Genomic DNA, 26024 nt, shown 5'->3' with positions numbered 1-26024 from the left:
AGACAAGGAAGGAGAAAGGACAGCAGTAACGTGACAGATACAGCGACAGTAGTGCTTTCTGTAGGACCTTATGTATTTCCTTTGACCTCAAACTGGGTTTATCTATCACATTTTCGTACGGGACTAGAAGACCTCTTCTCAGAACAGCTTCTCTGCTTTTGTGTGCTGATACTAAATCAGCACCCACAGCCCTAATGGGACTGCCAAATGAGCTAGCCATGGCGAGAAGACTGCTTTCAGACGTGTGGTCACTAAGAGGGCTAAGAGCCCTCAGAAGCATTACTACCCTTCACGTTTCCCATCTCTCTCATTTTAACTGTACTGCGCCAAACCAGAAATAGTTGTAGCTTTCTAGGCAAACCACCCTGAAAAGCTTTTCTCATTCCATTAAGCATGACAGAAATGAACTTCAACTTTTAGTCAGACAGTGAGCACAATTCAGCTTTTAAGTTACCAGTTTGTTCCCTGATTTTAATAACGAGCTGAAATTAAAAGCCTGCTCATATAGGGCTGAACGCTTTATGTGAAGAATGCTCCATTTACTTGTCTTTTTCATTTTCTTCATGCTTTGTGAGATTGCACAGTTGAAGCGTATCAAGCTGCTGTGTGACCTCTTCTGCCCAACGACAGTTTACGAGCTCTCGTAGCTGCAGCGGGGCTCTGCAAGAAGCATTGATAGAGTTAGAGTAAGAACACAGCTCCAGGAGCTAAAAGAGAAGCATTGAAGTGAATTCAGTTCATCAATTCTACACTATCGGAAAAGTCACAGGCAAAATGCTGAAGCTGTACTAGTTATTTGGGGGAGAGGGGAAGAAGAAGAAAAAAAAAAGTAATGTTTTAAGTTGATTTGCTCATTTGGGGGCTGGGGGAGGCAGGAACCACAATGAACTACCCTGCAATGACAGGTAGAATAGCTGCATGGGGAATTCAAGAACTATTTCCAGATTTCTTGATAGGCTCCTGGATAATGCCGGGCAAATAATTGTTTCTTGGTGCTTCTTCAATTTATCTCATTATTCAACTATCCCCATTGCAGTGTTTCAATTATTCCCTTTGTAAGGAGGTAAAATGTATCTACCTTTTACAAGTACTTTAAAGCTATTAATCTAATACTTTAAAAGCCAAATATTAAAAAAGTTCTGCAGAAATAGTTGGTTAGTTGTTTTGAAATATCTCCCTTCCATTAGGGGGGAAAAAAATGTGCTACCTTGCAATTTCTGGTCTATCAAGAGGTAGAATTGCCAGGTACTCAAGAACTAGAAGTGCTAAGGGGTGCCAGGGCCTGGGAGGATGGGGTGGGACACTGTATTAAAAAAATAATAATAATAATTAAAAAAAAGAATGAACGAACAACTCTCAGACAAATGTGCAACACTTAAGGTATAAAAAATAAAGTCAACATTTCAGTCTGAAAACCAAAGTTTCTAGTTTCTGACTCTTGCAAGAAGAATATAAAGAGTTCTAAGGGGAATACCACCTAGTTGCTCTTATTACACCAGCTACACGCACTGAAAACAGCAGTGTAATAGGGTAAGAACAAAGATCTTGCTTAGCTTGGCACAAAACCAGAACATATTTTATAATAAGTATTATACCAGGGTAAGTTTTTACAGTAACAGCAGGCAGGTCTCAAAAAATCAAGCTTAGAAATTTAGTGCAACCTGCGCTGAAAAAAGACCGCTCGTAACAGGACAGTACACCCAATTCCTGATATTAAAAATACCTTACCTACAATGAGGGCACTGAGCTCTTTGTTCAGTCAGCCAACGCTGTGAAGGGAAAAGGAAAAACATTTTTTAAGAGACGGGAAGAAAAGACATGCAAGCAAGTACACTCTAATGTTAATTAGGAGGTATTTCTTTTTATTACAGTCTTCCTATATTTTTCCTTTTTTTTACAGATTTGCAATTTAACTGTTCCACTTAGTCACAGAAGAAGCTGCTATTTGTATCTTAGTTACAAAGCAACCACTTTTCTTTAGATGTCAAAGACGCTTCAGTTAAAATTATACATAGAATTTTGAGGTACCAAATATTACATTAAAAACCACACACCTGGCACAGACTCCCATAGTCACAGACCAACAAAAGAAAGCAAGAAATAGAGCACGCATATTTTTTGGAGTCTATGTTCTTAGTCTTCAAGGTAACTTATTTCTTCCCCTCGAGCTATTTATAAGCAAGTTAGATACCTGCAGTTCAATGATCAAATCCCCAAGGATCCTTTGAACACTTCTCTTCCAGAAAGCTCCGAAGACAAGTAGCTGAGTAAAGAACTTCACCTGCCCACTACAACTTAGAAGTGTAAAAGCTCAGCAGCTGAAGGGTTTATATTTGTCAGCTCACTACTACATTTAAAGATTTTCATGAATAATCTCTCATCACCCAGTAACAACGTGCCATCTAAAATTCTTAATATTTAACACAAATCCTTCACCTAAAGTTCTTGTCACAGCTTTCAAAGTGAATGATGATTGTCTGTTCCCATTTCTGGAAACGCTACCAGCAGTTTGAAAACTTCAGCTGAACCCTCTCCCACTACACTAACACCTAGCAGGGTCTGGACTTGGAACCAGAGCGTTACACGTTGGTAACCATGACCTTAATAAATGAACTGAGGTGCTGATGCTGCCTCAGCCTGCTGTACCAGACTGCCTCGAGAAAGGTTTAGCCCGTATCGGATCGGATCGTACGAGTTTGGTAAGTATTTAGAAACATCTCCAAGATGACAAGAGGTGATGTTATGCCCTACCAGTGCTCTATAGTGACAGATGCAGTCAGCATTTGATTCCTGCTCCAACTTTTGTCTTTCCCGACAAGCATCACTGACTCCCAAAAGATGCTAAAGAAGGGATCATTATATGTCTGTTTCTTAAAAGCAATTATTCCAGATAGTCCCTATAATCAGCACTACTGAATGCAATGCACAGCCTGCCTAGTTTTTCCTCAGGGTGTCATAAAACATTCTGAAAGGGAAACTAAAGAGCACAAAGTAGGAGAAAGGAATCCTTGGAATTCCAGGAAAATGGGCAAGAAAGATGGAAGTGTTTGTGTGCTCAGTCATTTTTAAGTTCATATATTTGCAAGAACAAACTATAATATGAAAACTCACCCGAATACAACTGAAACAGCACAGCTTGGAGCAATGAGGACACAGACGTGCATCACGCAATTTCTCCATACAAATAAAACATCGGAATACTTCAGCAATGCTCTGCAAAGGGTAGATTACCGCTATTGTTAAGCCGCATACTTCAAACGTATCAGAGTTGCATTTATTTCCCGGGCAGAGGGCCAGGTTTCATAAACACAGCCCCATTCCAAACAGCCATGGGTAGCGCATCTCAGAGCGAGAGACTAAGCCAAACACCATGGCTCTTCTCCCCACTTTCTCCTATGCTACACCAGCTCTCAGTACCCATTTTGTAACACTCTTCTTCAAGACAGTTCCTTCGTTTGGATTACCTTTTTCCAGATGGGCCTTTCTGCAGCCAAGATATGATTCCTATTTGTGTTCACACAGGACTGAACAGTCGCCAGAAGAAACGGTGCTGTACCTGCAGATTCTGAACCCATGAGTTTCAATGCATTGGCACTAAACCAATGCAAGAGCATTGTAAGTGCTAAGTGCATGTTGGTATTACACAGAATGCTAATGAGATGGATTTAATTGGACGGGGCTTTTTTTTTTTTTTTAAATAAGACTTACGTTCTTTTACCGCCTACCATTAGCGCCAGCTCCACAGTTTCTACACTCTGTCACACCTCATTTACTCAGTCTTGGGCAATAAAAATGTAATTTGACCTTTTTTTTTTTTACTATATCGATTTGAAGAGAAAAGCATTTTGTTGCAGAATACAATCACCTCATCTCTCTCCATTCCCAAAATGAGAAATGTATTTTGAAATGACAAGTAATGTTTGCTTTCCATATTGATAAATTTTTCATTGATAAAGAAGTTTTACATTCTGTGTTGTACAGGAATTAGATCCCTCCTGGCTTTAACTATGGAGCTTGGCAAGATTCTTCAGATGGGCTAGCTTTTTCCCCACAGAGTTAAAGTGATAAATCAGTGCTAAAGTGAGGCGTATCTTCAATTTACAGGTAGGTACCTCAGCATCTCCCACAATGGCTGCAAACCATTAGAATGCAACACACGCATTTACAGGAAGCAATCACAGAATGTCTTCCAAATTCTTCTCCTGTTTGGTCGCCGTTAATGCGGACCACAGCAAGGCGCGCAAGCTGCCCAGGCTGCAGCCGCCACCGAGTATTGTACCTTCCCGCATGCCACGACGGGTTCTGCCACGCCAGGTCTCCATCCTCCTCCCGAACACGCACCGCGGATGCTCCGCCAGTTTTATTTTCTAACCCCGACTACGTAAAATAGCTGCGTGTTACCTAGAAATGCCACCTCTCTACGCCTTGCTTCCTTCCTGCCCGGCGCCAGAGCCAAGCTCCCTGCTGTGCGCATCCCTGCCCACCGCAGAGCCCCGATCTGCCTTCCACCCGCAGCTCGGTGCCGCTCGGCCCCTTTCCCCCCGCACAGGGACCCGCCGAGCGCTCCGCAGCCCCGGCGCCACCCGCCAGCCCTCCCCTGACCCGTAAACAGGTCAGGATGCCCAGCCCCAGGCTCCCGCTGGAGAGGCCCGGCCCTCCTCCGCATCCCCCGCGGAGGAGAAGGTGCAGCCGGCCCCGCCTGCTTCCCCCGCAGCTGCGGCCCCGGGGAGGCAGCGCTGCCCCCGCACCGCCCTTCCCGCCTTCCCTCGGGGAGCGCGAGCGCAACCGCCGCCTCACCGCTCACCTCCACGCTCTGCTCGTCCATGGCCGCGGCTCCCGGAGGCGGCGGGGGAGGCTCTCCCCAGCCCCTCTCTCTACCGCACTGCCCGGAGGCGAAAAGCGAAGGTGCAGAGAGGGTTCAGAAGCCGCCGGGCACAGGCTGCGCCCGAGCCCCGGCCATCTTCACAGACAGCGGCGCAGCCCGCCCTGCGGCGGCCGAGGGGAGGCGCGGCCTAACCGCCGCCCCGCACTGCGCATGCGCAGTGACAGCGAGCCCGCCCGCCGCGCCGTCAGCGCCCGGGGCGGTGCCTCCCGCCCGGTTCCCGGGAGCTGCGGTAACGGCCGGGCCCGGTCAGCGCCCGGGGGAACCGCGGGGCCGCTTTGAACGCACGTTGCTCTGGGCTGATGACAGATTGCAGGAGTAAGCGCAAGCAAGGCGAGGTGACTCCTCAGGGCGGCAGTGAAATGGCACTCCGCGCAATCCCAGCTGCAGCTGTTTCCCCACTAACAGGGATCTTCTAAATGTTTTAACCAGGTTTCACTAAACACATCTTTAACGCTGTTGAAGGTGGTGAGAGTAAGGATGGAGTCTTGTATTGAAAGTGATCAATATGATCTAAATGCTTATATGCTAAAGCAGTTTGTGAAGCAATAGCAATCTTGTAGGTAAAAGCGTACTCTCGGCAGCGGACATCATAAAATCAGGTTATCCCTGTCCTCCCTCCCATTTCTTCAACACACAACCTGTTCTTCTTCCCAACAAACTAAATAGACCAACCAGTTCACTGATGACTGCAGAAATTAGCCTTTCCCTTCCTAAGGGCACTAATTTAGATTTCTCTCCTTTGACAGCCATCATTTTTCACAAGAAAATGTAGGGATTTTCTCGAATTACACTGAAATAAATACAAAACATTAAACATAAGAAAACAAATCCCTCTTTTTACTGTGAGGGTGTTCAAACATTGCAAGAGAGGTTGGGAAGTCTTTATCCTTGGAGTTTTCCAGGACAGCACCCTAAGCAACCTGCTGCATTTGGCCCTGCTCTGGGCAGGGGGTTGGCCTGGACAATGTCCAGAGGTCCCTTCCAACCTCAATTTTACTGGACTCTAAAGTTCCCATCAAAGGAAAACAAAGAGGATCAGGGACCAGGTTCAGGGGTCAGGGCAGGGCTCAGGGTCAGGAGCCACATAAACAAAAGCGTAATAAATTTACGGCCTCGTCTCCTTAGCTTTCATCATTTATTCAGGAATGTAAGAACAATTAAGTGGTTTGGGTTATTTGTCTTAAAAACCCACTCAGGAATGTAAGCAAGAACATGGAAGTGTCACATGGCTAACAATACTTTTCGAAAACGCATCAACTATAGTCCTATAAATATGAAAGATAAAATATCAACCTCAATGTTTTTTAACTCTCCAATGTTAAGTATAAATAGAATTTGTATACAGAAACATTAACAGCTTTCCAACAGTGGACTTAACTCCTAGACACCACAGAAATACTTCCTTGTTAATAATCCAGGAGCTACGACCGAATTGCCTGTACATCAAATGAGAACAGACTGAGCTTACATTTACACCACTAATTTAACGTTTCCTTGTTTATCAAGTTCCACAATAGCAAGTTCTTTCAAGATTTGTATTCTTGAGTCAGTGGCTTTCATGTTCATCTTGCTCATCTGCGAAACACTCAGTGCTGCCCTGTAAGACAAAAACAAACTATTTAGCAAAACAGGGTATCAAACATCAGGTCTGGCAGAAAAAGGCTAAAAAGCGCGCTCTGTTTAATGAATTATTTTTGCAAGTGCTCTGTAATTCTCATGCTTATCCAGATTGTCATCAACTTTTCTGTGCTGCTTCAAACTGAGAACAGCCATTTGCTAATCCAGCCTTAGGGTTAACGAGACAGAATTCCCGAGTTTAAAACTTCCTCATTTTTAACAGCAGCCTGCAAGAAATCCACAGCACACATCCCAGGCAGGGGTCAGGGCTTGGGGAGGCAGGAGGGGCTGGTGCGAGGAGGGCAGGGTTCAGGGGTCGTGGTTTAGCATCAGGGCTTTGCTTTTCCAGTCTGGGTGCAGACTCTGAGAGCTAAAAGGGTTTGGCAGTATGACTGTCAGCAAAACTGCCCTCAGTAGCCTCAGTTTTGGACATCTGTATAGTGAAATCAAAGAGAAAAAAACCTGCTTCTGAAGAACTTGACATGCAGTTTTGAAAATTATCAAATCATACAAGCCATTTTTACACAAATTAATTTTGTATGATGGCCTAACACTTTGGGGTATGTAACTAACCAAGAAGAGCGTAGAGTAAAATCAAATCATGAAGTTACAATACAGCAGCAAATGGTTAACTGTCTGGTTTTGTTTAATTTGAAAAGGCTGAATTTCTTTACAGCTTGTAAAATTCTTACTAATTAATGACTTACTAATGAAAGTCTTACCTGGTTTTATTTACAATGAAGTGGTTAAATAACTCCCTGTACAAACTGTTCAAGTCTGCCAGTACTTCTGATGCTCCTTGGCACAGTCGTAAGTATTTCCTCAGTCAATGGTTTGAATTTTGTTTCTAAAAAATTAGAAATAGAAATTCAGAAATTAGGCCAGAGATAGAAAGTACTTTCATTACTTTTTAAGAAAACCCCTAAACGAGTCTAAAGAAAGATTTTCCAGCAGGAAATTGTATCTGCAGACCCAGGGAAAAATCATTTAACGTGTGATCTGGTGTGGATTAATAAATTCGGTCTGTCAGTAACTAGTTTTTTTCCTTTTTCTTTTTTTTTTTTTTTTAAAGAACTAGGAAAATTCCTGTCTCTAAGTAGGGATAAATGGATTAAACGAGACCTATTTCTAGGTAAGACTAGTACACCATTTCTTCCAGACCATAAACACAACAATGTCCACTCCCATCCCATCAAAAGCAAGGAAAACTCCCCAGAGACTTGAGAACTATATGTGGAATACAACTAAGGGCTCACTTTCTCTATACTAAAGTCTAAATTCTTCACATCAAAGCAGTAGTCACTAGTGCTTGAGAGTGAAAACAGTGAATTTACTGTGCATCATAGGCTCTCTGTTTTTTCAGAGCTCAGAAACCAAACCTAGGTCTCAGCCCACTCCTACTTACTGTGCAATCTGCCCCTACTGTACTAGGGGTAAAACAGACCTCGCCCGCCCTTGTCAGCTGCAGTTATTTACAATATCTGCATTTTTCAGAAAGCAAAACAGTTCATTCATTACTCCTCAAATTCTACATACATTTATATATGTTTAAACTTGATATGTTTAAGTAGCACAGAACTATTTGAGTTCAATATTAGAGATGGAATTCTTAGGAGAGACTGATACCATTCAGAAAGCTTACTCACTGGGACTGGGTGTGTGTACGTGAGATCAGTCAAGGTGGGGAAAAAAACCAGCAGGAAGATTCTTCTTCCGGCACTTACCTTCAGCTGAGCCAGAGACTGTAGATCCTGAACACAATGGCTAAAAATAAACAAGAGATCATGTCAGGATCTGTAGGAATCTTCTTTAGAAATTATTTTTTACAATTTCATTTGTGCATGAGTAATTACATTTTAGCATTGGAATATCAAGGATCTTGCAGCCACTGAATGAAGTCAACAGCGAAATCTTAGGCATTAAACAAACCCTAGTTTCAAATAAAAGTAAGTTTTAAACTGATACCAGAAGATTTATATACAAGTCAGATGAGCCTGCTCAGCTTTCCCCATTGCATTCTGGCGTGGATCTAGCTGAAAGCACTGCACACGCAGCAAAGGGAAAAGATGGCTTTCCTGTTCTCAAGCAACCTTCAGAGGCTGACAGCTCTGACAAGCTGAAGGTAGCTGTATCTAACTCGCCTCAGCCAGAAATACAGCACTGCCAAAAAAAATCCCATGGCCTTTGTGACATCTTTCCATTCTTTCTGCCTCTCAGAGAACATCTTCATACTCCCTGACAACACAGGGACAGATACCAATTAACCTGCCCGCTGTAGCTGCAGGATAGAGCTACATTTTGCATTGGGCCTGGTTTATGCCAGCCGTATCTTAAGTGCTTTAGAATTAAATAATGGGAAGACAGAAATTGAGAGCATTTTTCAAGACAGGAGAAGATATTTGCAAAGGAAGAATGAATGAAGCTGCAAGATACCGGACAGCTTTCATGCAAACCAACCGTGGCAATAAAGGGAGAGAAAGCGAGGCATCCTTTGACTGAAGAATAGTGGGCAGTGAGAAGACACGGAGAAAAAGGTAAGGTCAGAAAGATAATTACACTCTATTAACCTTCTTTAGTATTTTGCTTTTAATATGAGATCCAGACCAAATCTTTGCAGATAATGATATTAAAAGTTTGTGCTTTGAGTAGCTATGGGACAATATCTGACTTTCTATCAACTATTAGTTTAGATCTATGTTCTGCTGCATTACAGTTAGAATATACTTATTGTTACTCATATTCCAAAATTTATTTAGTATTTTACATGAAATTAAATTTATCTCCATTTGGATATACATTGGTTTGAATCAATGACATTCTTCACTCCCACCCAAAGGCTTCTCATGCAGTGAGTTAACAGAACAGTAAGATCAACAAGAGTAACCACTTCCCATTTCTGAAGAATTCCATTGATTTGAGAGGTATTAAGTCACAAAAACAGCCCTTCTGACTTCAGCTGAGCTACTCAGGATTAATGGTTTCTGGAGTACTGACACTCTGCGGCCTAATTACCTCTTCCACTAGCGATTCCACTTCTTTATCAGTTTGCCAGGTTAACTGCTGTGCTGCAGTCTGTTCTTCTTCTGACAGAGGTAAGCGCTAGAAAAAACACAAACAAGTAACTCTGATACTTTCAGTTCCTAGGGTGATGATATTTACAGAAGACCTCAATGTTTGTGTAGCACTTTTCTCATGGAAACTAATAGTAGATTCCTACTTTCCTTCAAATAAAAGCAAATTTACAAGCGAACTATTTCTGAAAAATCCAACCATAATATTCCTTTAACATCAATACTGTCAATGATTCAACGGAAAGAAGATAAATTATTCAATAAAAAGAAGTATTTCACTTAAAGACTTACATTTCTCCAGAACAGTTTAATTTATTTTTGGTTTAGGAAATATACAAAGTACAAGAAAATCTTTATCTAAAAAGTCTAAATATAACTCAAGAGACTAGAGTCTTCCACTTTAACAAAATCCAAATATGAAATTATTCTTGGCAGCATATCCTTGGAACAAAGGAAGAGAAAGTATTTTTTCCTTTCTCTGACGTACAACTACTGTCTTTTAAATCATTTTCCAGTACATGTTATCTGTAAAGACTTAGCAGTAACTTATCTAGAGCTGTTGACAGATTAAACACAATCTTGGGGCACTGTCATTAGAACATTAAAGTGAGAGCTCAGATCTGGGAATGTGTTTCAGTCACACCAGTTTTCTGTCTTTGCCACTAGACCATCAATTATCTTTTTTGATCGAAATCTCATTATTTGTAATGAGATAAATTAATGCTTTCACAACCTCTGCAAAACTGTAATGACACAGCCTCTGAAGACCACTTCGGAAAATGTGTTGCTTGTTGTCGGGTTTCTTTAATAGACAGACATTATCATACTGGGAAAAAAATACTTTGCACTAACAGCAGTTCCACTGCGTATGTTACAATGCATTAATTTTAAGTTACTCCCTTTAGACAGTGAAAATACATTTGCCATTTAAAAGCTTCTTTTGCCTTTTAAAGTTGGTTTCACTTTCTAATTACTTGAAGGTTGCTACTTTTTAAAAAATCAGCATAGAACTGGGACACAGGCTGTGCGCAGAGGCATCAAGTTCTGTGACACTTCTCAAACGTGTGTCACACTATTCAGGTATTACTTCTACTCCAAAACTGAACACCACTCGCTTAACTGCTGAGGGATGAATCAGGCTTATGATTTACAAAAAGAGCTCCAATCTTGCAAACAGTTTCTTCAGGTAAACTGTCTTCTTATCTTCTAAGAGTCTGCACGTAAAACAGTTTCCAATGGAAGCACTCACATCTACATGAAGGTTACGCAAATACATGTTCATTTACATGAGCGAGACCCCAGGGACTAAAATGAAAATACTACCTCAAGATCACTTTGTTCCTGTAATGCCTGAACCATCTTCATTGTGTTCTCTACAGCAGCACGGATGCCCTTCATGGATTCTCTCTGCTCTATGGAAACTTTTTCCAGCTGCATACATAACGTCTTATAACGAGATTTCACCAGTGAGAGTTCTTCCAAGAGAGCAACTGGATTTTCCTATGTGGAAATTAAAAGTACATTTAATGTATTTAGGAAGATAAAAATAATGTCGCCACATACCAATTAAAAGTGTAGGCATTAGAGCCACTAAAATATAACATGAAACGAGCCTTTACAGTGAAAAGCGTAGCTGTCAGCGTCTGTTTCATCTATACATTTAATTTTTCATACGCAAAAATGCTAGGTAGTGTTAATAAAACAGCACAACTCTATGGTTCCGCAGCAAATACAGGAGGATGAATTTATCGTGCTGGTGAATTTTAATGGCTTTTCTCAGTTGGAATAAGTTATGGACTTCTAACTAAAAAGATTATTTTCCCACTATATGTCACAATATACATAGAGACAAGGACTGACTTACAAAACGCTTTACATGATGCCATTTATTATTTTCCTCTCATCTCTCCCCTTAATCTCAATTTAGTCAGTGCTTATTAGAAAGTTTATCTTTGAGCAAGGGTGCGTTTTAGCTCAGATTGGAATCTGTCTCTTAAATTTAGGTGTTAACATTACTACTCATTTCTCAAAGCAGAACATGGGAGAACTTCACTAAACCAAGAAATCAAGGCTATTTTGTTAGTTTCTGTGCTGAATTCATATTAGGCTAGTTATTGCAAGACATGATGCAAGAAATACTTTCTAATAATAATGAAAACCTAACAGCTAGATAAAAGAACAGCCACATATATTTTAGGATTAAAGAAAGTTACCCATTTATTACCAGTTTAATGCAAAATACAATTAAATCTATTAATTTAATCTGAAAATACTACCTCTGCTGCTGGATTATCAGGAAGACTTTTCATTATCTCAAACTCCAGTCTCTGTTGAATGTAATCCAGATCAGATTCTGCCTTCTGGAACTAAAATATTTAAGATCAGCCACAGTGCATTAAAACCCAAAAACTGCAGACAAACCCCAACCATTCGCCTTTCCTGCATTTCAGGGAAGCAGAAGCCACATGCCTCCATTTTAAAGGCTCGTGTACTATAAAAGTAAGTTTCTGTTCCTCCAATCTATATCATAAGCTAATGTTTGCCAATTACACTGACACACTTCTAGCCTGAAAAATACAAAGCGATAAACTTTCAGACTTAACATAACCATTTTCCTCTCACATGTAAGAATTACACGTGCATCTACACACACGCTTGATTAATTTTATCCTCTTTCCATTTGTCTAACCCAAATTACCAAATGGTTCTCCTTGCACCTTGCCATTAGTACCTGTTTCATGCAGCTCCCCAAAATGCATGAAAACATTTTCGTCTCTTCCTATCTTACGTGCCCTGGCAATGCCAAACCTCTCACGAGAAGTTTTTACGAAGCAACCAAAGATGTAAGTCATGTCAATAGACAAGAACATGCATCTTTTTTCAACTGATCTTCACTGGATGCACGAGATGTTTGATTTTTTTCTCCAGAGATATTGACTTTTTTCATCAGTTTTAGAGCTTTTTCTTGGCTAATTGCTTTTCAAACATTAAAAGTGCTGTAAGCAAAACTGCAATACTCCATTATTTACACAGCAGAGACTATGAATAAGTGTTCAGGATCCAAGCACATCAACAGAGATTTTATTATTAATTATATTAAGAATGCATTCTCTCAGATGGTTCTAATAGCCATAATACATTGTATTATTCCCCAATAAACCAGACTGACAAATAGATAATAAATTTGATGACATCACATTTCTTTCCTTGGGATAAATAAGCCACCAGAGAATTATCTAATTGCCTTGTAAAACAGTCTGCTGATAGCATTATTACTTAATTAATTTTAGTCTGCAATTTTAATAGCTATTTAGGACTTCTACTGTAAACCAGTTAAATAATGGTTTTAAACAACTAGTATTTCTTAACAGCAGTTTTCCCACTTCACAAAAAACTCATTAATTTCTTAACGTAATGATTTGGGGATTTTGCAGTCACAAAAGAAGCTGATGAACGCGAGTTGAAAGTGCTTGTAACTTACTTAATTCAGCGAGGGTTTCACTATTTATATTGAGATGAAGCCTGAAGCAATCATGACAACTTTTTAAAGGATCAACCCTCGGCTGTATTTGTAAACTGTATCCCAAAGTACTACCGGGCAGGGCTGTAATGGTAGCCAGTGACAAACACTGGTAGTCTCTGGATGTAGCCTGGATATGTTGGAAACATCAGCTTGGGGTCCACCTTCAGGAACTGCCATCAAGACCTCTGAGGCTCTGGAACTTCAGTTAGGCTAAAGGAATAGTGTTCCGTCCAAGATAAAGTAAAATCCCCTTTCTGATGTACGGAAAATCTATGATGTTTCACGTACATACACACCTTCAGTAAATTTTCAAATAATAGCTTAAGAAAAGGAAAATAAATCTAGTGAAGACCTTGAGCATCTATAAATCAAAGGGCGAGCTTTCACCCGCTACTCCCATAACTTACCATCTGCCCAACAAAACTCCTTCCCACATCTACCCCAGAAACCAGGCAGGATAAAATGCAAGAATAAAATACTTTCTATGACACTATGTATTTTTAAAGACTTCACGAGGGATTTTTCCTAACTGCTCAATTGTTTCTCTTCTTCTCCACTAGCGAACATTTTTAGGTTTTCATTTCTAGAGGCAGGCACCCCAAAAAGATATTTTTTTGCTTTTCTCCAACTCCTCATTTTGATTATTAATTTTTGGGAAGGCAGACAATTAATATGGGTGGCTTTCAAAAATATCCATGAAGTTCTATCCCTGAAATATTCAATATTGATGATTGCAGATTTACAGAATGACAGTAAGCACTAGTACCATGCTACTACTACGATTCAAGACACTGAAAATTGAATGTGAAGCTGAATGCTTATCCATCGTGTGGCTGTAATTATAAGATTTGTGCTTAACGAAAATACTGACACAGTTCAGTACCACTGCCTTCTCCTGAAGGTATGCTAACTCTAACAGAAACAAAATTTATTATCAGCAATTTCAAAGCATGTTTATAAGCACTGCCATGTATTCCTCCATTATGATCCATTCTTCCTTTGTTTTATAAATATTTATTTCTTGCTGTATTTCAAAAAACACACCCTTGCAAAAATCCCACCTTAATGTTCTAGGTTAGGACCATTGGTATGATGAGTATTGTACCACAATCGCACAGCAAATGAAATTTGTGAAATGTAAACTTGTGATTTACTCACAGGCTTGGAAGAAAGCGTTAGGAACTGTGGGGCGAGACTCAAGCCATTGCTGCGTACTCTGCTTTCAGATGCTTTGACAATACTATTGCACTGCTAGCTGTAAAGTACAGTAGTGCAATAAAGTCAGAGCATTCGTTAGCAGCAAGAGTTCTGTACAAGTAATAAATACACTCAAAATACGTATCGGAAAAAGTAGGTCGAGTCAGATAGTGGTTTCTGTGGATCATGGAGAATTGGATAAGGTTAACGGTCACCAAGTCCTGCGTCAGACACACAAAAACTCACATATTTCAACATATTAGTATTATTTGCAATCCCTATCATTCCACTGACCAAGAAGGGGGAAAAAAAAAAAAAAGGAGGGAAACACCCATCAAAATGCTCAACAGATTTATCAGAACAATTTGGCGCTCTTAACTGGAAACTACATTTCCAAATTTATTTATTTCTTAGATTTGCCTCATAGCAAGCAAATTAACAGGGAACATTTTCTGGACACTAGACTTTATTCTTCTCACTTGTGGGTACTGAATGACTTTAAAATGCACTTAGACAGCCACTCATTTCCCAACATTGTGGGTGCACGTTAGCACTGGGGTTACCACATGGACGTCAGAGCACCATCACAGTGGGCGTGTATTTCATAAATCTCAATAAGTGTGTTTCTTTTTAACAAAACCAGTAACTTCATATAAAAAGTTTGAGAACTCTTAGGGTTTGAAGGCACTAAGATTCTTAACAACAAAACGCAACAAAGCAGGAACGGAGAGGAGAGATCCAGATGATAGCTGGTGCACGCAGAGCAACAACCTGAGTCAACTCCACACCTGTAACGTTTCTCTAGAACACGCTGTAGGAAACAGGAATGCTATACAGTCATCTTTCCTCTTTGCAGGGCACTTACTTCTAAGGAAACACACACAGAGATGATGGTATTTGTCATTAAAAGACCAGTTAACATTTCTCCTTGGTAAATAACCAGAAGATAATGAGTGGGAAAAAAAAAAAAAGTGGCAAACCCATTTTGTTGCTTTGCAAATCACCTTCTGTGACTTTCGACTTGTGACTCTAATACTAATAATAATAAGAATGAATAATGCAGATCGTATTGCTGGCCAATGCCCTTTTAACATTGCACTGCTTTTTGTGCGTGATCACTAGTAGTACAACATAAAAAGGGCACTGGACAGACACCACTCAAGAAAAAAGTAGGTCCACTATACCAAAAACACAGTGACAGAAATTAACTAAATTGCACTGAATGACGCATTCTCGGCTCGTCTGACAGTTTAATGGATGTCCACAAAATTTCTTCCAGCGCAGACACCTGAAGCGCACACTGGAAGGCACTAGCTCAGCATGTGAAGTCCTGAGCACTAAAGGTAAATGAAAAGATTGTTGTACAGAAGGAAACATCACCAGCAACCACCACGCGCTGCATTTTCTTTAGAGGCCTGACTCTGTGTCTGTTGAAGCTGTTGGAATGATCTCCGGTCCCAGCTGACTTCAGTGAACGCTTGTACAGCACGGTCTCAGGTGCTTAAGTTCTAAAATACAGCACCTAGTATTCGTGTTCTTGTTTAATTTAATAAGTCAGCTTTACAATTCTTTCGCATGATGAATCTCATATTGTGGATGTTATGGCTCACGCAGCTCTTCTTGTTACTGTACTTTGAGCAATAGTCTCAAATAACCATCGATTACCTGGTATTTTCATACACGTTGTTCTTTTTAAGCTCCTACAAATTAGTTTATCCCTGGTTCCATGAGATTAAAACAAAGCTTTCCATGAAATGCGTGTCAAAACCTCCGGGGAAATAAGAGGTGTTATTTTATCACACTTCTGTGGAGAGAGCTGACTTCACGGGAAATCCAGGAAAAAGAAACAATGAGCAGAAGGAAAAGCAAGAGACACAAAGCTGCAATAGCTGAGACATAGTTGCCAATGTACATATTCTGATTAATTTAAACAATGACAAAGAGAAACATTGCACTTTTGAATGAGGTTTGTATATAGGAAATTAATAAGTGAAATTGTTCAAGGTGTATTTAAGAAAACACCCTTTTCTTAAAAAAAAAAAAAAAAACAAAACCAAAAAACCCAAAAAACAAACCCTCCCCCAACAAACAGGTGAAGATGCAACTGCCCTGCGCCACCCCGCAGTTTTAATGGTGGAAGGCAGCCACGTATACCATCTTCCATGTTCTGCCAGGAGAAATTAACAGAAGAAACAAACAGAAAAATGTGAGACTAATAGGGTGAAAACAAAATCAATTAAGTTCGCAAATGGATTACCTAAATGATTTGGGGTCATTAGAAAGGGTGAAAGATCAAGCTATAGTCTCAAAAGCTGTGGAAGTTGTTACGAAGCATCTGTGCAGATAATTGACCCGAACGAGCTCTCCATCTTGAAATTATTCATGCAGTGATCATTTTGGTCTACTCGTAGACCAAAGCAGACAGTGTCCCATTACTGTTTTCTTGCACTACCATATATAAAAGCCCCTCTTAACTTTAAGGGAGCCAAAATACCTCTCTGATTATTTACATGTCCTAAAATGAGAGTGACTAATCTGCAAAATTTCCATAAAACACAGAAATAACCCACCATCTTAAACAAATAAATAAACAACAACATCTGACCTAGGTATTTCTAAACTGATTTCTAAATCATTATTTATAAACTAGGCTTATATAAAAAAAAAAACACTAACAAAAGCTATGGGGAGACAAAGCTTACACTATGGGCAAGGTTTTGAATTTGAAATTATAACAACTTCAGAGCTCTGACAAGAATGTAGCATGTCACTGGACTAAAATGCCGCGTACGTAGTATTACCATTCTAAGTATTCATTATGATAACCGCAGTTCAGTATCCAGAGGACAGCAGAGATAACCCCACCTTCTCAAAAGCACGGTTTCTTCAAAGAAGAAACAAAACCAAACACACCACCCTGTTTTTAAAGCGCAGTAAAACTGAGAATTAGGTAACGCAGTTTGCATTCTCTGATCTTTCAACCAATGCAGGTAATTTAGCATTTATTCAAACCATTACTTTTTATTTTTTAACAGAAACGGTATTATAGCTTAAAACATTCACTCGGAAGTGTCTTCCTATCGCAGTGACAATCAGGTCACTCAGTGAGGTGACAAAGGCATGTCAGCAGAACCAGCTCACATTTAGACAACTTTCTGCCAGTTGCTTCTTTTCAGACAGCAAACACTTCCTTGCCCACTGTTCCTAATGCTTTAAGGGACGCAGTATGCTTGTTCCGGGGAAAAACGACTGAAGGAGCAATAAAGTAAAAGTAAAGTAAACAAGCTGAAACACAGGGCACTAAGCAGCACACCAGTTCTGTGTGTTATAGTGAAAATTAGCACTCACTAGGTGACGGGATAACGTGGATATACGATATTCCCCACCATGTTCTCCCAGTGTTCCTCCTACTCTTCATTTCTCTTGAGTATTCTACTTTGGTGATGTTACTGTGTACAGATAAGAACTAGGTGACTATTAAACTCATTTTTACTTACTTCTTAATGAGAACTTGGAACCAAGATTGCCACAGGAGAAAAAAAAAACCTCAAAGCCTATTATTTGTCTCTGTATTGACTAAGGTACTTTTCTCTCCATGAGGACACTTGTAGTTTACCAATCAAGGCACCTAACACTGCTGCTGGGACAATTAAAATTACACAAAAACTTCTGGAAGTTTCCAAGAACCAAAGGAGCGTCATATTTTGGAGAACTGTGTCAGTACAAGCATTTTAATTCATGTAAGGATTTAAGAAGATAAATTATATTATCTATTAAGCATTTGGATGCATAAAATATGGCCAAAGCTTTTTAACTAAAAAAAAAAAAAAAAAGCTTTAATAAGAATACATTACATAGAAGCAAAAATCAAGAGCAAGATTTGAAGGATGCCACAGGGAACTTGGCTGTTTAAAGAGACAGTTTTCCAGGGTCTCTGTGTGAAAGCACAGCATAGCTTTTTTTTTTTTTTTTCTTTCCCCTCGCTTTTCCATGAGCGGGGCAGGCAGAAAGGCGGCTCTTACATAAGGTAGCTCAGCCTTGCCCTCAGGGGCTGGCTCAGAGAGCGCCGAAACGAAGTTAAACACTGAAAAACTGCACGAACTCGAAGGGCTGAAGGAAAAACCAGCCTCTCCTCGGGACCGGCTACACCCCCGGCCCCGCCAAGGAAGGAGGGCGGGAAGGGCGGGCGGCCGCCCCCCTCCAGAGGCCCCGGCCCGGCTGAGGGTCCCGGCCCCCACCCGCCCCTCTCCTCAGGGCGGGCCCGGCCCCGCAGCGCCCACCCGCGGCGGCGAGGCGGTGGGGGAGGCTCCCCGGCTCCTCTCGACCTGCCCCGTCCTCCCGGGGAGAGGGAGAAGCGGGGGCTGAAGCGGGGCACAACGGCAGCCACTGGCGGGAAACCATCCCGCCACATCGCCCTGCTCCCTGTCACCCCCCCGCGCACGAATTAAACAGTCCAAGCCGGTCTCCCCTCCCCGGACACCCCCACAGGGAAAATGGGCCAGCCCAGGTGAGAGCTCCACCCTCACCCCCCGCGGAGAGAAAAAAAATGGACTAGTCCGAGAGCGCTCTGCTCAACGCCCCCCCCCCCCCCCCCCAACCGCGATGGGGAAATGCACCGCACTGGTCCGGTTGCCCCGCTCAGCGGCCCCGTTCCCCCCGCTCCTGACCGCAAGAAACGCGTCCGGTACATCCTGCGCGCCCCCCCCGCCCCCCCCCAGGTGAGAAGGAAATGGCCGGGCCCTGCCCCCGCGCTGAGGGGGTGAATGGAGCGGCACCATCAAGCCCCGCCCCCCCCCCCCCCCCCCTCGCCGTGGTTGGAGGGGTGGGGGGGGGGAGAGAGCAGAATGGACCGGCCCGGCCGAACTCGCCTGACCCGAACGGCGGCAGCTCCGTCGAGAGCAGCGCGGGCTCTGCTCAGGGGCCCGGATGGGGCGCGGGCGCGGCTGGTGGGAGGGGGTGGGGGGGGGCGCGAAGGGAGAGCGTCCGCTCTCCCTTCGCGCCCCCCCCCACCCCCTCCCACCAGCCGCGCCCGCGCCCCCCTTTTCCTTCCCTCAGGCGAAAACCCGGTGCCTTCCGAGACGCTCCCGCCGCCGGCCCCCGGTCCGGTCGCCCCTCAGCCCGGACTCACCATGGTCTCGAGCCTGGTAACCGCCGTCTCCATGTTGAATAGTTGACATTCCTCAGGCGGCGGCGGGGAGATACCCACCCCCCCCCCCCCTTCGCTCCGCAGGATGGGAGAGTCGGCGGCTCCCATTGGGTAGCTGTCACTGGCCGCTCGTCTCCCATTGGTTCGTCCCTGACAGAGGGCGCTCGCTATTGGGTGAGGGAGAATGTAAACCCTCTCCGAGGTAGGGGGGAGCCTATTGGTTGGTAGAAAAGCAGCTGTCAGTGATTGGCTGAGTGGGGAGCGCCGCCTGCCGCTATTGGTCTACAGTGGAATCTAGAGGTGATTGGCTGGAGTAGGGAGCGCACCGCTGCAATTGGCGGGAAGGAGAGCGGTCGCTGAGCCGCGGCCCGTCTCCGGCGGGGCAGGGGAGCGCCGGTCACCTCCTCCGGTTCCCTCCGGCGGGTCCGTGCTCCCCTACCTTTCGTCCCCATTGGCCTTTCCCAGCCGAGCGGCATCCCGCAGCTGATTGGCCGAGCTAAAAAACCTTTATCCAATGGCGGGGGAGATCGCCTCAGCGCGTCCCAGGACGGGGTGGGGCAGCGCCAGCTCCCGTCGGGCTTGGGCCCGCGTCCGCTCAGCGGCCAATCAGCGGGCTGCTAACACGGGCCGGGAGGCGGGGGACACGACACGGTAGAGAGCGGCGCTCCCATTGGCTGCGGGCGGCGCGGGGAGCGGTTTGAATCGGCGGCGCCGGGCGGGGAGGTGAGCGGCGGCTGCGGGGGGGCGGCTCCGTGTCCGGTCACCCGTGCCCGTGTTTCGGGTGCGGCAGTTGTGTGTGGGCTCCCTAAAGGGCGAGGCGGGCCCCACGCGGGAGCGGGGAGGCTGCTGGGGCGCGGGGGGGCGAGGGGCGGCTGGTCTGGTGACGCTGGTCAGGGAAGCCCTGGGCCTGGTTCCTCCTTCTGTGGTTTCACAGAATGGTTTGGGTTGGGAAGGACCTTAAAACTCCTCCGGTTCCACCCCCCTGCCCTGGGCAGGGACACTTCCAGCAGCCCAGGGCGCTCACAGCCCCGTCCAACCCGGCCTTGGGCACTGCCAGGGATGGGGCACCCACAGCTCCTCTGGGCAGCCTGGGCCGGGCCCCACCACCCGCACAGGGAAGGGTTTCTTCTTTACACCTGATGTAAATCTCCCCTCTTCCAGTTTAAAGCCATTGCCCCTTCTCCTATCACTACATTCCCGTGACAAAAGTCCCTCCCCACCTTTCCTGCAGCCCCCTTTAGGCACTGGAAGGCCCCTCTCAGGTCTCCCCGGAGCCTCCTCTTCTCCAGGCTGAACAGCCCCAGCTCTCTCAGCCTGGCCTCACAGCAGACCTGCTCCAGCCCTCTGAGCATCTTTGTGACTCTGCTCCGGACCCTCTCCAACTGGTCCGGTCCATGTCCTTCTGATGTTGGGGGCTTCAGAACTGGACGCAGTGCTGCAGGTGGGGTCTCACCAGAGCAGAGCAGAGGGGCAGAATCCCCTCCCTCGACCTGCTGGCCACACTCCTCTTGATGCAGCCTGGGATGCGGTTGGCCTTCTGGGCTGCAAGGGCGCATTGCCGGCTCGTGTTGAGCTTCTCACCAACCAACACCCCAAGTCCTTCTCTCAGGGCTGCTCTCCATCCATTCCCCGCCCAGCCTGGATTTGTGCCTGGGATTGCCATGACCCAGGTGCAGGACCTTGTTCTTGGCCTGGTTGAACTTCATGAGGTTGGCACGGGCCCACTCTCCAGCCTGTCCAGGTCCCTCTGGATGGCATCCCTCCCCTCCAGCGTGTCGACGGCACCATGCAGCTTGGTGTCATCGGCGAACTTGCTGAAGGTGCACTCTATCCCACTGTCCGTGTCGCCGACAAAGATGTAAAACAGGGCTGGGCCCAGCACGGACCCCTGAGGAGACAGATGTGAATAACTTCTGACTGGGCTGTTGAGAAGCAGTCCCTGTTCTTCCCTATCTATTTGGCAATAGCTCTGTCCCCACGTGAAAGTGGGTGTATTTCTATGCGTTAATTTTTAATGTATCTTTTTTTAACAGTAATGGCAAAGTATAAGAAACACAGACGAAAACAGAGAGCCCGAGCAAAATTTCTACTGCAAAAAAAAGGACATGCTGCAAACCCCCAGGGCTCAAATTGTCCTTCTCCACGGTAAGAGGATCAGCTTGAACTTTTCCTTTTAACTCAGTTTTTGAGTCCACTCTTTGCTCTCAATGATTCATGGAACTGAGGTGACAGAATTGCTTTTCGAGTCTATAGTCTATCTACATCCTGGTACGGATGCTGTGAAATTGTTTCATCTTGTATATCTTCTAGTACTCTGTCTGTCATTAGCTTTAATGTGCAGGAAAAGCAGTTTGGATAAAAACGTATTACAAATATTATTTTTTTTCCCCTCGTTCATCAAAATGTATCTTGATCTTTCCTGGTCTCTGTGCTCATGTTTGCTCAGATGTCACCTGCTGTTGCTGGTACTTGTAATTTCCGGATGATTGGTCACAGTTGACTTTTAAAGGCTGAAATGATAAATATAATTATGGCCTCATTCTGAAATGTTTTGTCCCAGGTCAGCAGGTGATCTTGCTCCGAACGCGTCACCTGCTCCAAGCCATCTATCCTCACTCTGGTCGCTAGCCTTGCCCAGTGTAAAAAATGTGGTAAAACCCTTTAAAACAACTGCGTCATTTTTATACTGTTGGTGCCAGAACACAGTTGCCCAGGTAAGTTTCTGCTTCTCTATTTTGGCCATTGTGTGAGGGTGTTCTTAGCGCTCAGACGCAGGATACACAGTCAGATTTGAGGACTAAACTGTCCACTTAGTTATGTCTGTTGAAACATCCAAAGTGTACTTTGTGTTTACTGTTGAAGGAGTCTGAGAAGAGTGTCAAGGCCACTGTGGACATTAAATGCATCTGTGAAATTGTAGGGGTTCTTATTGCAATATCAGGAGGATTTGCGCTGACAGAAGGTGCGGTCTTTCTTTCATAGCAGAAATGATTGTATTAATTTTTCAGGTCAAATGGGGATTACACTTTAGAATTTGTAGATAGAGTTAAAGGTTTTTGGAGAAAGTCACTCTTTGGGTTCCTGCCAAGGAACTATTAGGTGATATTTTGTATCTTCACGTTGTGCCTTTCCACTGACTGCAATGAGAAGACCTTGCGATAGAACTTTCAATAGTAATCATAGCCCTGTCTCTGGAAACGACTTGGTGAAAACCCTTATCTGGTTTCTTTTTATGCCTAGAGTTTTAAGGTGGTTAAAGACACCATATTTCCATCACAAATCTACTTAAGGGAGCTAAATACGTTCAGAGAGCAGCTGGAAAAGCTGGAAGCTGAATTTGCCAGACTACAAGGAACCCTCCAGGTCAGTCTCAGTCCCAGTGGGGCAGGGTACTGTTTGCTTGTGCAAGCATGTACGGAACTGTGGTCAGTGCATATAAACTGAAATCTGAAGAGCTTCTCCTTGGGCAGTGTTTCACCTTTTCTTTGCGTTCAGCATTACTAAACTGCAGCTACCTCATAGCTAGAGGGAACCGGTTTGCTGGCGAGTCTCGTAAGAGGCTTTTTACGTCTTTATTGATCAACTGAAGCTAGAACCTCTGTTCTCTGAAATTCTATCTACTTTTGCCAGTGGATTTAATATTCTCGTATTTATTTATTTTGTTTTCAGACGAATGGAATTGCAGGCTTGTCTTCAGAAAATTCTCTTTGTCAAAGGTGTAATAAACCAGTTCTGGGTGCTCCTGTACCAGCGCAGATGGGCCCGCTGTCAGCAGTATCCGGACCTTCTGCAATACAGCTGCAGCCTGTATCTGTACCCCCCCCACCTCTTCCTCCGCCGCCCCCGCCGCCACCACCACCACCGCTGCCCCCACCAAAACTGCCTCCAGCACCTCTCCTCCTCAAACAGGGCAACGGCTCTAAAGCACTTCTGGTAGGGAGAAAGAAGGTTCCTCTATTTCTTTACATCTGGCTGGGTTCTTTGGACCTGGTTTCTTCAGGAATGTGCGTCTTTGTGAGAGCTCGGTCACTTGCCGATCCTAATTTCCCTTCCAACCACCTTTGTTGTCAGGCACCATCACTGAAAAAAGATGGGCCGATGCAGATCACTCTCAAAGATCTCCTGAACGTTAAACTGAAGAAGACGGACAGCAACCTGAGAGTGGACAAGGTAAACTGGAGGACACACGGATAAACGGATGATGGTGTACTGGGGCAAACTCCACGCTGGAACTGGCGTACTTCCTGCAGTGCTTGTCTTAGCCCCTTGTAGGATTTTTTCAATAAATGAATTCTTCTCTTCCAAAAACCCAGTGATCAGCTTTAAGTAATCCTTCTAATTCTGCACATGGGCATTTGAAGTGAAGAAATTAAGTGACTAACTCCAGTCTCGGCTGGCGTGCAGGACAGTTTTAGATTAAGGGCATGTAGCCTTCATGTCGCTTTATCGACAGTACGCGTTATCGACAGATTTTGGGCTTTCTTTTGCCTAGCTGAAATTTTATTTCCAAAAGTTTGTTGTTGTTGGTTTTTTTTTTTTTATAAATCTATTTTTGTCCAAGGCACATTAAAATCTTAATGATTCAAAAAAGCATTCAAGCCATAGACCACAGAAGTCTTTCAGAGTATAAATATTAAATAGATTTAAGGTCAGTGAGGCCTTCTGAAGTTTATTTGTGGTAACATTTCTTTTCTCATTTTAGGGAAAATCACCAGTGAAAACATGCCGGACATTAATTAGTGTCTCAGATTTACAGAGTGTTAGCCTAAGACCTAAATCCCAGCCATCAGCTCACGTTACAAACTCCTTAATGTAAGACTCTTTCTTCCTTACTTTGGTATTAGATTTTTCTGTTCTGAACAGTGATGAACTCTGTTTACAGAGTGGAAAATGTTTTATCTTAACAATGTGGGTTGTTTTTTGGTTTTTTTTTTTAGTACCCCTACTAAAAATCAGTTAGATCTTCGAAAACATCTGAAGAAAGTCAATATACAAAGGTAAGTTCATTTCTGTTCTCTTGTTTTGGTTTTCCTAGGGGAAAAAAAAAAAAAGGCACTAATCCTAATTCCTCTTATTTCTAATCTTTTCAGAAGTCCTGGTGGCACTCCACTAACTAATAAAGAAAACATTGAATGTGGGTCTGGGTTGACACCAATAATGACACAGGCACTACGGCGGAAATTTCAGGCAAGTCATGGTGTCTTTCTTTTTGACGATAAACTTTAAAATCCACAGAAGTTTGTACTGATCTTTTTCCCTGTAGTGCATTGCCACTGGTATGCATCACGTAAGTTACAGTCTTTCCACAATTCTCATCCCAAAGCCCTAAGTACCTACAAATAGGCTGATTCCCACGTTAATGGTAAGGAAACTGCAGAATGGAAATGCCCGTCTTCCAGCCAGTTATTTGATAATGGTAAGAAGAAAAGTTGCTGTTTTGATGGCAACTGATCTGTAACTTCATAGTTCCAGTTTGCAGGAAACAAAATCTGGGTGTTAACAATGTCATTTATTTTTTGCTGCGTCTGTTTTCTTTTATGAATGTCAGTTAAGAATTGCACTGTATTTTATCTCAGTCATAACTAGTACTAAGTTCGTCCTCCAAGATCTGACCCTTTCCTTATTTTGACAGATGGCTCATCCAAAGAGTCCCTCGCCTGCCCGGTTAAGCGCAGCAAACAGCTTTGATGAACAAAAGTAGGTTTATGGAACAATGTCTTTTTCAATTGTGGTTAGGAAGCCACTTGAATCCCATTTTTACCTCGCTCAGGCATACGTATTTGGAAGTAAATCTAGAGCATATGAGAACAGGGCATTGTGAAACCCCTTCAGCAAATTTCTGCTTTTTAAAGGCAGCGTCTTTCTAATGTGTCTCTATCTGGTTGCATCTTTTCTGTTAATGGAAAAAAACAATGACATTTCCTGAGTCTTTTGCTACCTGGCTGCTGCTGAAGCAGGGACTATTAGGTTCCCAGCACTGGTGCTGCTTGTAATATAAATACGTGTGCGCGTGCTGAAATTCTGTATTGTTTTTACCTTTTTTAACAAGAGAGACTTGACGGTAATTATACATGTTCAAAGAAAAGCAACGGTTTGGTGCTCTGATGGTATTACAGTGAAGGGCTGTGTGTTTCCACAATGCTATTACGTGGGAAAGGATGTATGAAGTAACTGCAGCGTGTATCGGCCTTGGCTGGTGTCAGATCGCCTCTCGCGTTCAAGGGCCGCGCTTGCCGAAAGCCGCCTCCAGCCGAGCGTCGAGCTCACGACGGCCAGGCCACGTGCCCGTCCCGCGGCGCCGGGCTGGGGCCAGGCCCCGCTTTCCCCAGCCGCTGAAGCTGCTTTCCGGAGAGATGACGCCAGAGTGGAAGTTCTCCAGCGTTTTGGAGCGCTGTCCTCCCAGCGCGCCCCGCGCCCTTCGGGGAACCACGGCTCTGCGGAAGCGAAAACCTCCGCTCTCGGCAGATTCCCTCCAAAACTCGGCTCCTACGCTCTCCCATTGCTCGTGGCTTTATCGCAAAGCGTTGCCGCGCCGCCTCCCTTGCAGCCCCCGCTCTCTCCGGCTGCGTCCCCGCAGAGCGCGTT

General features: G+C 43.9%; 3 protein-coding genes across 9 annotated transcripts in view; 1 reads left to right on the top strand and 2 right to left on the bottom strand.

Annotated features, from left to right (window-relative positions):
• TRIM37 (tripartite motif containing 37) overlaps positions 1 to 4968 on the bottom strand; it is a 29663-nt gene extending 24695 nt beyond the window's left edge. For 5 of the 6 annotated variants that reach the window (XM_086763134.1, XM_086763135.1, XM_086763137.1 and 2 more), the window contains exons 1-4: positions 4805 to 4968; positions 3112 to 3213; positions 1729 to 1769; positions 544 to 660 (exon numbers count right to left, since the gene is read on the bottom strand). In XM_086763134.1, the coding sequence (XP_086619260.1) occupies positions 544 to 660; positions 1729 to 1769; positions 3112 to 3213; positions 4805 to 4825 (281 nt within the window). In that variant the 5' untranslated portion in view covers positions 4826 to 4968. The remainder of the gene's footprint in view (positions 1 to 543; positions 661 to 1728; positions 1770 to 3111; positions 3214 to 4804) is intronic. The other variant, XM_086763140.1, reaches the window with a different exon arrangement.
• A 1035-nt stretch (positions 4969 to 6003) lies between these two features.
• Positions 6004 to 19499, bottom strand: SKA2 (spindle and kinetochore associated complex subunit 2). 2 transcript variants are annotated; one of them, XM_086763304.1, is made up of 8 exons: positions 14255 to 14271; positions 13055 to 13416; positions 11850 to 11939; positions 10897 to 11073; positions 9515 to 9601; positions 8227 to 8266; positions 7225 to 7349; positions 6004 to 6482 (listed from the first exon to the last, which is right to left on the bottom strand). In XM_086763304.1, the coding sequence occupies exons 3-7, from the start codon at positions 11880 to 11882 to the stop codon at positions 7249 to 7251; spliced, it is 438 nt and encodes a 145-aa protein (XP_086619430.1). In that variant the 5' UTR covers positions 11883 to 11939; positions 13055 to 13416; positions 14255 to 14271; the 3' UTR covers positions 6004 to 6482; positions 7225 to 7248. The 2 variants fall into 2 exon arrangements, with proteins under 2 accessions (XP_086619430.1, XP_086619429.1); XM_086763303.1 differs by lacking the exons at positions 13055 to 13416; positions 14255 to 14271 and adding an exon at positions 19422 to 19499.
• Positions 19500 to 20081: 582 nt separating this feature from the next.
• On the top strand, positions 20082 to 25545 carry PRR11 (proline rich 11). The gene is made up of 10 exons (XM_086763153.1): positions 20082 to 20162; positions 21473 to 21584; positions 22000 to 22153; positions 22680 to 22802; positions 23109 to 23372; positions 23511 to 23609; positions 24142 to 24251; positions 24377 to 24436; positions 24530 to 24626; positions 25072 to 25545. The coding sequence occupies exons 2-10, from the start codon at positions 21475 to 21477 to the stop codon at positions 25138 to 25140; spliced, it is 1086 nt and encodes a 361-aa protein (XP_086619279.1). The 5' UTR covers positions 20082 to 20162; positions 21473 to 21474; the 3' UTR covers positions 25141 to 25545.
• The last annotated feature ends 479 nt before the right edge of the window (positions 25546 to 26024 follow it).

The sequence above is a fragment of the Chlamydotis macqueenii genome, chromosome 19 (genome assembly GCF_036417535.1).
Source record: "Chlamydotis macqueenii isolate bChlMac1 chromosome 19, bChlMac1.mat, whole genome shotgun sequence".
NCBI classification, from domain to species: Eukaryota; Metazoa; Chordata; class Aves; order Otidiformes; family Otididae; genus Chlamydotis; species Chlamydotis macqueenii.
The sequence above is the reverse complement of the archived record's forward strand: the minus strand, read 5'-3'. Positions and strand labels throughout refer to the sequence as shown.

Bases quoted from the DNA above. Each gene is read 5' to 3' on its own strand.
- SKA2 (XM_086763303.1), bottom strand. From the start codon at position 19,454: ATGGAGACGGCGGTTACCAGGCTCGAGACCATG. The intron at 11,940-19,421 runs GTGAGTCCGGGC...TAAATATTTTAG, and splicing joins TTACCAGGCTCGAGACCATG to TTCCAGAAGGCAGAATCTGA. The intron at 11,074-11,849 runs GTAGTATTTTCA...ATTTCCACATAG, and splicing joins CTGATAATCCAGCAGCAGAG to GAAAATCCAGTTGCTCTCTT.
- PRR11 (XM_086763153.1), top strand. From the start codon at position 21,475: ATGGCAAAGTATAAGAAACACAGACGAAAACAGAGAGCCCGAGCAAAA. The intron at 21,585-21,999 runs GTAAGAGGATCA...GTTTTGTCCCAG, and splicing joins TCAAATTGTCCTTCTCCACG to GTCAGCAGGTGATCTTGCTC. The intron at 22,154-22,679 runs GTAAGTTTCTGC...TTTTATGCCTAG, and splicing joins GCCAGAACACAGTTGCCCAG to AGTTTTAAGGTGGTTAAAGA.